General features: G+C 40.7%; 1 protein-coding gene across 41 annotated transcripts in view; it reads left to right on the top strand.

Moving 5' to 3' along the window:
• Rbfox1 (RNA binding fox-1 homolog 1) overlaps positions 1-12,677 on the top strand; it is a 2,167,575-nt gene that overhangs the window by 2,034,241 nt on the left and 120,657 nt on the right. For 38 of the 41 annotated variants that reach the window (XM_052759367.1, XM_052759363.1, XM_052759375.1 and 35 more), the window contains 2 exons: positions 4,163-4,306; positions 11,882-11,935. In XM_052759367.1, coding sequence (XP_052615327.1) covers positions 4,163-4,306; positions 11,882-11,935 — 198 coding nt within the window. The remainder of the gene's footprint in view (positions 1-4,162; positions 4,307-11,881; positions 11,936-12,677) is intronic. The other 3 variants (XM_052759361.1, XM_052759399.1, XM_052759400.1) reach the window with 1 other exon arrangement.

Raw genomic sequence — 12,677 nt, forward strand, 5'->3', positions numbered from 1 at the left:
GAGTCTCTAAATGCCCAGAGATCGTACTAAAAGTTAACATAGTCATTCCTAGAAAATAGCCACTAATTGAATATGCTCTTCTGGTTTTGTGTTTATGAGGAAACTGTCATAGGTTGAATTGGCAGCCTTCGAATATATGTCCATGGTGTAACCTGTGTCAACTGTGAATATTTGAGGCCTTGTTTGGGGAAAAGGGTCTTTGCAGATGTAATGAAATTAATGATCTTAAGTCATCCTTGCTTAGGATGGGCTCTAAATCTAATGACTAGTGTCTTTGTAAGAAGAAAAGGCTGGAGTAGACTTGAGTGAAAGGAAGACGGCCATGTGAAGACAGAGGCAGATCAAAGTCATAAAGCCCCAAACCAAGAGATGCCCAGAAATAGAAGCTGGAAGAGGCAAAGGAAGAAGAAGCTTGGTCCTGTGGACACCCTGGTTTTAGATTTTTTTTAACCTCATTACTATGGTATGAGAGTGTTCTATTGTTTTAAGCCACTAGACTTGTGATAATCTGACTGGAGACAAACCCAGAGATTGTGTTGGTCAGCCTCCAGGTACTGAGAGAGAATGACAGCTTACACAGCAGGAAGGTGTACCTTTGCTTGGGGTTTCAGAGCTTTCAACCCATGGTTATTGGAGCACAGGGCATTGTGGAGATGGGTAGAGGACTGCTGTTGACTGGGTAATACCAGGATACAAAAGAAAAAGAAGAGCAGGTGAAGGTCCAGTCCTCTCAGTGACTTCACTTCCTTCCAGGAGGTGACAGCTTTTACAGGTGCCAAAGGTTATTCACCAAGCTTGTATCAGCACATGTAGGCAGCATATCAGATCTAAATCCTAATGGACGTAGAAAAGCACAGATTTGTTCCGGGGATATTTCCCCTGAAAATTCCAAGAGAGATACATAGAAAAAGCCTACTTTGGCCTAAAAGGTAACAAGTACTCTCTTCAGTATAAAAGATGGGGGCTCCTTGCTCTGAGGTCACTGCCTCTTGTACCTGCCCCTTTATTTTGGTTCTTATCCTAAGCCTACAGGCCATGGACAATTATTATCCTTTCACAGATGAGTGAACTGTAGGCACAGAGATGTGAGGTGCCCTGCACTGGACTAGTAGTTGGTGGCAGTGGAATTGCCCAGTGGATGAAGTGGTTCCATAACCCTGGTTGTAGTACAGTGAGACTCTCTGGACACAGGCACACTCAGCTTGAAATGGTCTCTCGCTTGTCCTTTCTCACCCCTCTTTACTCCTTCTCACAAACCTATCAAAGTTTGGAACAATTTGGATTTGCTTTATTTTTTTCATTTTTACATATTTTACATATTTTCAGTAAAAATTATTTCTGCCATAGATGTCCCTACATAACAGTTTATGGATATTTGTATAAATGTGTACACTACAAAACGATTAATCGAGCGTCGTATGTTTTTATCAAAGGAAACACCACAAAGATTTCTCCAAAGTCCTGTTTGACTAGAGATGATTAATTTTAATTTTTACATGAGCAGCATAATGCTATTAATCATTTAATATGTTTAATCATAATCTCTGTAATTCCTAATTAGGTTTATTAAACTGATCCATTCAGCAATTGTGCACAAAGCCAAGTCTAAGACAGCTTCTTGGGAGGAAGAGAAAGTCATTTTAATTTTTTATTCACATAGCAATTTCTAATAGGGCGGAGAAAATGGGCGAGAAACTTGGGGTCTTAGCTATTACAATGCCAACTTAGGGTCTTGTGGTTGGACACTGAGACCTCTTTTTTTTGGCAAAGTAGCAATATCATGATTTAAACGTAGTTTCTTTGTCATTGATGTGGAACCCAAAGTGCTGTTACTGAACAAAACAAAACAAAAAGCCACAGTGCCTGCTCTGTGTGGGTCTCAGTATTATAGAATGATTATATGTGTGTACATGTGCCATGATGTGCATGTAGAGGTCAAAGGTCAGCTTCTGATGTTAGTTCGTGTCTTCCTCATTTGAGACAGTCTCTCATCATTGCTGTGTTTACAGGACAACTGCTTCTGAGCTTCTAGAATGCTCCTGGACCCACCTCCTATTTCATTGTAGGAGTCCTGAGATTATAGACATGTACAACCATATCCAGTTTTATGTGGGTTCTGAGGTGGCAAACCCATGCCCTCCTGCTTGGACAGCAAGCAGTTCACCCAGTGAACCTCCTCCCTAGCTTACATTGCTATTCATTAACTAGCGCTTGAAGCTGACAAATGTGATATTCACTCGTTTATTTATTATTCATTTATTAGTTGTGCACTAATCTTTCATACTTTCAGTCTGTCACTGCATCAGCCAATCACTTAACAGGCATTTAACATTCAAGTAGCATGCTGGTCACAACTCACTCGCGCTGTCATCTCTGAGTGGCTTCTAACAGCCCCTTGCTTTGGTGTACATGACTCTCGGGTCTACAACTTTGACCCACCTCTGAAGTCTTCTCTCTTGCTCATCCTCCATGTATTCTGTCTGGCTCCGGATAGCCTCCCCAGAATGCAGGGCTGCCCCTTAAATCTTCCTATCATTGCACAGGTTTGCACTCTCTTGGCACAGAATCTGTCCCCTGTACCTTTCCTAATACCTCTCTCTGCTAAACCAAATTTGGTGTGTCTTGGTCCCTCCAGTGAGTGGCAACTGTGACTTGAGGTTACTCAGCCCACACCCCCACAAATAACTAGCTGCATTATAACTGGCTCTCCATGTCTTCCTAGACCATCTCCTTCTTCACATTTTAAGCAAAATAACGTGGCTGTCAGGCCACATTGTGCTTGAAAGTTGATGAAGTCATCTGGCAGGGCTTCGGATATCAAATCAATTGAGATGGATGATGCACAAGACACCAGGAGGTCTTGACTTGAACATGTCATTCAGAGTGTATGAGGAAGGAGGATACAAATAAAATATCCTAGAACACAGGAGAGATGTTGAGAAAATTGCTAATTATGCTCCTGTTATTTGGGTGTTTCTTTTACATTTCACTCTGTAAGATTGTCTCCTCTCAGTCTCTATTATTTTACACCTGGCTGCTTGCACTGATAGTTTTGTCCTAGTTATATGCTTCTAAATTGCTTATAAAGAGATGAGGATGATTCTTTGCTTACAAATTTCAGCTTTGGCAAAGACCCTACAACAGTAGTTTCAAAGAAGCTTGTCTCACGTGGACAGTGTCTACTGCCACCTACAGGCAGAATATGCTAATTGCAGAGAAAGTACCAAAAACAAAAACAAACAAAAAAAAAACCCCAGAATGTCCACAATGGCAGCAGTAGTTAATGTGACTTTTTTCTTAGTTCTTGCCTGTATTATAGGGAGCAGGATAATAACATAGTATCCTAACTTATTCCTGTGTGAAGGAAAACAAATGGGCTATGCTAATAGCCTTATATCATCTACACCAGTCTAACCCAGCAGAGCTTTTGTACAGATGGGAATATCCTATTTCTGCCTTTTCCAACACAGGCACTACCTAATGTGCAGCTATTGAGTATTTCAAATGCAACAAATCCAGACAAACCCATTTACTTGAAATTTAAATGATCTCATGGGGTCTGTGGCAGTAGGCAACACAGATTTGTACAATTAAGCTAAGTTAACATCCTAAGAAAAAGTTGAGTCAATCATCTGCTTCTCTGGATGAATGGAAAATCACCAAAAGGCCTTTGCAAATTTTTGACATTTATTAATATTTTATCTGTACAGCTTCAGTGCTTATATATGAATAGCATAAGAATTCGGACAGCATTAAAGGATACATGTTCTTATTTTTAATGATCTTTACTCTTTTTCTGATGAGGTTTCCACTATGAACCCTGAGCCCCCAGCCTTTCCTAGCCTCTGTTTCCTTTATTTTTCCCACAATGTCTATCTCCTTCTTCCCAACTATGCATTTATTTATGAATGGTTTTTATTATGCCTTCCCACTGAGAGAGTTACACTGCATGAAATCAGAGACTTTTGACTGCTTTGCTTGATATGGAATCTCACATCCATGGCTGGGCACTCAGTGGATGCTCAAAACATACTTTTTGCCATTAAATATGAAAACAAGAGACTGAGAAGCTTTGTCTGACACCACCTTGCCATATAGGGGAAGGGAGAGGACATTGAGACAGAGTACTCACAGACACTTTGCTTTCCTCTTGTCCCTTTAGCAGACAGATGATGCAGCACCGACTGATGGCCAGCCCCAGACACAACCTTCTGAAAACACAGAAAACAAGTCCCAGCCTAAGCGACTGCATGTGTCCAACATCCCCTTCCGGTTCCGGGATCCAGACCTCCGACAAATGTTTGGTGTAAGTACTACCTTTGTCCTCAGTTTCTCTCTTTCTGGGAGTTCCGGGTACTCATCATTCTAAGGTGGAATGTTCTTGTGGGATGAAGGCATTTTAGCATCTGATACCTGGGTCGGTATTGGCTAGAATCCCTCAGGGGTGGCAGGACACATTTACTTGTTTTAGTTGTGCACGTGGGGTTTCTTCTTTGCCAGTTGGTCATCTTCTAATAAGTAACTTAAAAGGCAAGTGGAAATGAGATTCCTCTATTAACCACTGATGATAAGGTCCATTGATGATCACAAAGCCAGCAGCCCAGGACCCCACATTATAACTAAAATAAATGTTGAAGCCCTTGCCTGCTTACCTAAAAAAATGATCCATGAGTGACTCTATCCCCAGTTTCCCCCAGGCACTGTGTACCGCAGCTGCAGTGATGGCTACTTCTACATAAAGCTTAGTCTTCAAAATCAGCCACCACCAACAACAAAAACTGCCAGTTTCTAAACCTGATTTGATTCTTTCAGTATTCAGTTCTTTAGATGAAGGTTTAAGGGTATTTACCATGCTACCAAGGGGGCAAAGGGCGGCCTGATCTAGGCACTATGGTGAAACAGAACCAGCCAGAAGCCACCACTCACCCTGGGGAAATAAATGATGGTTTTGCATTCTCACTGGTCACCATGACCCTGATTATTTCTCTGGAAGATGTTTGAACAATCCACCCAGGGAAGGGTAGAGTTTATAATTTATTTGGTCTCAGCTATGCCACAGGACATAGCTTTGACGAGGCTCAGATCAAGTTTTGTGTTTTGAAATGTAGTCACTCTGTATACCCATGATATCCCAGTAGTGGTAGCAAGCATCTGTGCATTTGACCAAAGAACTACATTCTTAACATTTGACTCAGAACAGAGGTGGGCTGCTTGGAGACTCCTCTAAGAGTTTGTGGAGAGCTGCAAACAGCACCAATAAGAAGAAGTCGGGTCAGATGTCTCATTGTGAGCAAAGCTCATCTTATTCTCTGCGGGAAGACGAAGCCCTGGTTCATTACTCAGGGGTTCCATGATTTGGGGGGTGAGCTTGGACCTTTTATTTCGTTAACACACACGATGCTTATCAAGTATGCATGTGACAAAAAAGCAGAGCAGGCATCCTAATATTTTAGATACCCAGACTTGAATCCTGACATTTCAGAGGAAAAGGTCAACTTTTGCACTTTTATCGCTCTCTCATTTGGTAATAACCTTGAGTTAAGCCCTCTAACTCTTGCAGAACGAAGATACCCTCGGGCACTCTCAGGTCAAAGATGACTTTGAAAAGTGCAGAGCATTCGAAGTTAGAGTCGAGGTTAAGTGTGTGCAAAGCAGTGGGACACAGCTTGACTGATGGGTAGCTGGAGGAGTTAGATTCTCTTTGCCATGTCAAGCCACAGGGATGTCTTGTTCTTCGGTCTGTCTTTACTCATCAAGTGTCACTGTGATGTTGGCTTTGAACTGGATTCTCTTAATGACCATTCTCACAATCTTTCATGGTGACATGCAAGGCAGCCAACCCCAGTTTCTACCCTTAAGGGTCTATTTTCTTCCCTGGACTTTTTGATTATCTTGAACTTTACCTGAGGCTACAGGGCTAAGTCAGAGAAGTAGTCAAAATACTCGCAGTTGGAAGTCACACAGATGAGATGATGTGTATGTTAATATCTGAATCTCTCTGTCCTTTAGGGTTAGGGCAGAAATGCCCAGAGAAAGAACTTGTCAAATGTCATGCTACCTGGTATTAAACCCAGATCTAAATCTATTTGTTTCAGAAACACTGGTTTTGTTTTGTTTTCCCTTTGAGTCAAAATTTTCACGCAGCTAGCTAACAAGATGTTGATTTGATATGATGATAGATATACCCTTAGCATCTGTCAGTTAAGGGAATGCGATATACATTCATGAACACTGAAATTAATTCTACTTATCACAAACAACATCTGTGTCTATGTTAAAGGGTATGTGTGGATTTTGTGGGGTGTGGATTTCATCTATAAAAATTATTGGACCATATGGATTCATGGACCACTTGCAGTAACTTGGGAGTCCTCTTTGGTTTTAACAACTGCTATTTTAAAGAAATGGAATTTTCCTAAGATGAACACTGGTGGTCACAAAGCCATTCTATTATATGATACATTTAGCAGCATGAATCATACTGAGAAGCATCTGGAAGTTTCTGCTTGGCTCCCCATGGTAGAGTTTAGGGGATTCAACACAATTTCCTCTTTCAGATCTTAGTTACTGTAAGCAACCATGTTTTAGTCCCAGTTAGCTGCCGCTCAAAGCCTTTGGCCATGAGACAGTGTCTTTCTTTTGCATCCTCTCTTCTGTCCTCTGTCTCCTTGCTTGGGTAGGGGTTAACTGAGGACAGTTACAGAGAAAAACAGATCTTTGTGCCTCCTGCCTCCTTTGACTTGATTGTTCAAACGAGGCACAGAAATTTCAATGTCAAAAACAGAACAAGACACAAAGTACCCTCTTCTTTCAAATTGCCTAGAACGTGGCAGTTTCCAACTTCTCCAAATGCAGAAACTTTCCCCATGCTCAGCACAGCAGTCACTTGCCTAATGCTTCCAACAGGTATCTCGTGTCTTATTTTAATTGGTGCTTTCTGTACCTTCCAGAGAGACAGGCATTATAGTTACCTCTCTTCGTTGTGCATTTCCCATTCTCCACTTTCATCTTTGTCGGGGGCACATCTTCCAAAGCTGATGTTAACTAGTGCTTCACATTACATTTCTTTGCATGATGTCTTTTAAGGTGGTATATTCATTCCTTGGGTGAGGAGTGTATGCTACAATATACAAAGCAGTAATTGGAGTCCTTTTAAATCCTCCATAGCTCTGTGAGTGAATGGGGATAGTGCGGTTGTTAGGGGCACTTATTCCAGATGTTTCAGTGGGGGAACTGAGAAGTTATTGATCTCAGCCCTAGCTGTGTGCCTCTTGAGGTCTGCTAGGAGCACTGTGGACAGCACTTAAGCTCACATCCCTTCACATTTGAATTTTCATTTTGTTCTGTTTTGTTGTGTTTTAGGACAAGCTCTTACCATGCAACCAAAAACTGGTTTCAAACCTGCTGACTAGCACAGGCTGGCCCCAAACTCTCAACCCCCCTCCCTCATCTTCCAAAATGATGGGGATTTTGCACATGCAAGCATACCACAACGTATCTGAAATTTTTCTTGCCCATATTTAGAGAGTGTTCAATACGTATATTTTATTGAATACATCTTCTGGAAAGCAGATGGGGAATTTACTGCCTTGATTTAGGAGAAGTTGTGTCATTATTTATCTGCCATACTTATAAGTGTGGCTCACAGGTGGTCATGGTTAGAGACATCAGCATTTTCATATCAAAGTTCTATACTTGAATTCTTGATCTCATAAAAGAACTCTGTGGAATACAATCCAATTAATTACAATGTGTTGTGCTTGAATAAAAAATACATAATATACATTAATGTTTAAAATTTAAATATTTCTGGGTTTGAGGTGAGAGTGGACTATGATATGTCCAGACCCACTGTACAACACATGGTATCACAACATTGTTTTAGTTTAAAAGCAGTGTGATCAGTTGGCCGTCTGCAGTTTGTAGCATACCCCTGATGTCCCAGCCTCTTGGTTTTGTTATCAAAATCAAGATACTCCAGGAGCTGGAGAGACAGCTCAGTCATAAAGTGATTAGGATGCAGACACATAGACCCAGTTCATTCCCAGTACTCATGTGAAGAAAATTGAGAAGTGGTGGCCAATGCTTATAATCCCAGCACTAGAAAGGTGACAGGAGGATCCCTAGGCTTGCTGGCCACCCAGCCTAGACCACTTGACAAGATCCAAGACCCTGTCTCAAAAGACAAAACGATGGTGCTTCAGGAAGGACACCTGAGGTTGTTGTCTAGACCCTACATACATGCACATGTCCATGCATGGGTACTTACACAAACACGTGCATCTGTACACACAGAGAAGCACACATGTACATAGACACGTAATAAATAAAGACACATTGGATAGGAAAGTGATCTATTCAAGTCTGTCTTTAATCATAAAAACAAAACACGTGACTGTTTACGTGTGAAAAAGACACTGGGATGATACCTTTTGGTGGATACTGTGCAGATGGACTTCCTTGCACCTTTCATGTTAATACAACACTCCATAAAACAGGGCATTAGAAATGGTAAAGTCATTCTGAGGACATGTCACAGTGCCTCCTTTTTCTATACTGAAAGCACCTTAAGAACAACTCCAAGAGAGATTACACCAATGGGTTGTCCAGTGCCGAATGGTCAGCCCTGACCTGAAAACATATAAACAGGTAGCATTATATGAATAGGTTATATTTAGAAATACATAAGTATAGACATATAAATTTATGCACGTGATAACAATTAGTAAAAGGAGAAAGGGAGCATGAATTTGAAGAGTAGGGAAGGGTATATGACATGTCTGAAAGAAGGGAATGAAATTAATTATAATTGTAATTAAATTATAATCTCAAAAGTAAAAGAAAAAATTTAAAATGCAGCACCAGCATGAAGCCTGTCTTTAGTCTCTGTGCACATGCTGAATTAACCTTTACTTTCAGGGTTTATGCTGTAGCTGGTGAACATCCTTCATATTTTTTATTATTTGATCTAAGAATGTCTAAAACTGTTCAGTACATATTTGCCCAAGCACACGCATATAGGCTTCCGGATTTTGGTCTTGATACAGCCATCGAGGTACCTCATGTGGATCCAAGATGCTGCTCAATGCTCATGAACGTTGTCGTTGAACAAACAAATGCTAGTTATGTCTGCAAACGAGTCCTGTCTATTTAAATTGAAGATGTGCCAGCTGTGTTGGCATCATTAGTACCAAACTTCTCAATTAAACCGTTGATACTATAAATATAGTGCACAACTGTCTCAGAAAATGGGCTTGCTTCAGCATTCTTCTTACGGCTTGTTTCACTGGCTTCCAGAACCATCCACCCAGTGCCACCTGCCAAGGAAGCAAACATTGGAGATCATTCCAGGGCATATGGTGTCATTGTTTCATTTAGGGAATGACACATGCGAAGATGGCTTTCTGATCGGCTCGTCTCATCCAGTTCCTATTTTAAGGGAAGCGTTTTTGTGTTGACTGCTTAGGGAGTGTTCCATGGGTGACATTTGCTTCATGGTGTTGGAAGATGTCTTTTTCAGCCTTCTCTTTCCATAAATATAATGTGCTTCTAGGCTCTTGTGCCTGAAATAAATATAAAAGCATCTGTGGGAACGGAATATTCTGTGGCAGTTGTTCTTCTGAAGTGCTTACACTGTGGCAGATTCTTTACTATGGAACTTGCTTCACCTCTGAATGGCCAATTCTTCATTTGTCACATTGGAAAGTTTTCTTTGTTTTTAATGAGTTTTTCCTCTGCTCTAAAAATTGACACACACACAAAAAAATGTTCTAAAGGGCTGGTAGGATGACTCCAGAGATAAGATACTTGCTGCCAAGCTTGACACACTAAGTTCAACCTCTAGTCCTCTGACCTCCACATATATATCTTGGCACACACATGTGCATCTGTATGCATGTGCATGCATGCACACACACAATAAATAAATAATAAATATGAAAATTTTTAAATAATAATTATTTTCTTGAATACTGGAAGAAACCTCTTGCCATTGACTCTCCAAGTTTCTTGCAATTCACAGACCTGGGCAGGTTGGTCAGGGGAACTATTCAGCTTCTTGGAATTTCTATGCTTTGTCTCCCTTTGATCCTGGCCTCACCCTCATCCCAACCCTGCTATCTTTAGAGCCTTGCTGAACACTCCCATCCAAGGATGAAAGAACAATACAGACTCTCCTGAGGTAGCAAGGCAGCAGTGAATATCCAGAATGCAGAGGCAGGCAGCACATGACAGGAAAGCACCAAAAGAAGCTGAAGCGAATTTCTTCACAGTTGATGGCTTCTGGTGGGGATGTGGGGGGAAACCTTAGTTATCTTTAAGGGGCTGGCTGCTGGGAGTTTGACCACTCACCAATGAGTATATGGGCAACACAAATTGGCCTTGGCGTATTCTTTTGTGGGGGGGGCAAGGGTGGGAGGGTGTACCTGGGAGGAATGGGAAGCAAGTGTGATTGGGATTCATCCCAAATAATCAGTAGAGAAATATATTGGGGAAAAATAGAAAAGAAAAGAAATGGAGGGAGGGAAGGAAGGAAGGAAGGAAGGAAGGAAGGAAGGAAGGAAGGAAAATCTGCAGGAATGCATTCCATTGGCTTTGGTTTATTTGTTCAATCATCAAAATGAGTGTTTACCTTCCATTCTGCATTTAGGCAAAATTCCCATCTTATTCTTCCCTGCCTGCTTTACAACAGTCCCTTCCACCAGCATTATGGGAAGCAAACTATATGCTTGAACCACTTACACCGTTATCCATGACATCTAGGAAGCACAAGAACCTTAAGTTAGAGAGGATTCTGGATTATCAGATGCTCATGTTTTCAGAGACCACAGACCCTTTGTAGGAGTATGCCCAAGTCAAGAATAGCTTGATGAGAAATACTCTTTAAGAGTAATACTCTGCCAAATTTAACATTTTGTCACTAAAACACACACACACACACACACACGTATATACAATAGTCATATTTGAATTTTATATAAACAGCAAGTATCTTATCTTATATCCTAAATATTATGTGGGACATATTACTTGCATGTAACATAAAATTGCATGTTACAAATATTACTTATCCTATAAAATCTGAAATTTAAATGTCAATGGTCATTTGCATTTTATTTGCCTGTTTGTTATTTGATCACTGAAACTTTGTTTCTGGATCTTTCATAGAGCCAGCTCATGTGAGGGGTGTAAATTGTGTTTTTTCGAGAGTACAGACTGTCATCTGGGGTGGGGGGAGGGCATCATCCTGGACTCATCCTGGCTTTGCAGATGTCTGGGTTATGATGAACCTGGGGCACAGGGGCTCCTTTGTGTTTTTACTTTTCTCACATGGTCTGGATGCTTCTGGTTTTGCTATAAGCTCAGAGCTAAAAATCTCCAACATCACATTCTATCATGCTAGTTGGGTATTTTATTAACAAAATCTCAGCTCTCCTGGGGTGTTTATCCCAGTGGCTGGTGGAAATGTTGTATAGGTGATGACTAGCCATTTTTAATCTCTGCTGCTCAGTGCCTGGGAAAGCACACACACACACACACACACACACACACACACACACACACACACACACACACAGAGAGAGAGAGAGAGAGAGAGAGAGAGAGAGAGAGAGAGAGAGAGAGAGAGAGAGAGAATTAACTTCTTGGTTAAGATTTTGTCCTGGGCCCTGATAATGTACCTCACCTGTTAGAAAATGCCATAAATTGAAGATAATGAATATGCTATCATTTCCTCATTTCAAGCATGTCAGTAACACAACAAAATAAAATGTATACTCTTAACTCAGGGAAGGCTCTCTGACTTGAGGAGTAATTACTGGTATATATTGTATAATTTAACTGATTTCCTTTTTGCTCATCAGATATTTCTGTTTCTTTGCAGCAATTTGGTAAAATACTAGATGTTGAAATTATTTTTAATGAGCGAGGCTCGAAGGTAAGCAACTTGATTCAGTTTGGAATTTCTTAGCTCTTTGTGACATGTCTGTTAGGGGTAGGGGAAATAACTGCACTGTGTGAGTCAGTCCCTGAGAAATGCACTTGGTGGGAATTTCTTTAGAGAGCACCACCCATTTCCTTAATGTTAGAAGATGCATTGGGTTCCATTTAAAATGTGTAGGGGTTCCGTTTTAATTGCTGGTTTAAATATATAGAAAGATATAATTATATATCTTAAGTTTCCAGAGGGAAATTACCCATGCTTAAAAAAAATAATGATGTTGCTACATTTTTGTTTTCCAGTGATAATTATGTTCTTTATATTAAAAAGTGAGTTGATAGTCTCATGAGCAGGTAAATATGTGATAACTCTGTCTTAATAAAGTGCAGTTCTTTTCCTGGGTTTCAGAGGAAAAAACTCTCATATACACCAACCTTTTGAATATAATTTTATTTTTTTCATTAGAATGTTACAACCCTCATTTTGTAGTGTGCTATTGCGAGTTTATTTTCTTACTAGGAAACTTATGTGTAAATCGCTTTTTCCTGGAGCTGACAAGTATTCATAGAAGGCTCTGAGAGAAGATTCCAGTACCTACACAGGAGATGTAAACATCCAGTTCATCCACTGTGTGCTCTCCATCCATGGCTAGTGAAGTGTGGTCCCAAATCTGTAGCATCAGCAGCATGCAGGAGCTTGTTAAAGATACATGCTCTCCATCTCTAGCCCTGACCTACCA

Source organism: Peromyscus californicus, unplaced genomic scaffold, assembly GCF_007827085.1.
Source record: "Peromyscus californicus insignis strain IS unplaced genomic scaffold, ASM782708v3 Scaffold_3__1_contigs__length_106647218, whole genome shotgun sequence".
In the NCBI taxonomy this organism is placed as follows: domain Eukaryota; kingdom Metazoa; phylum Chordata; class Mammalia; order Rodentia; family Cricetidae; genus Peromyscus; species Peromyscus californicus.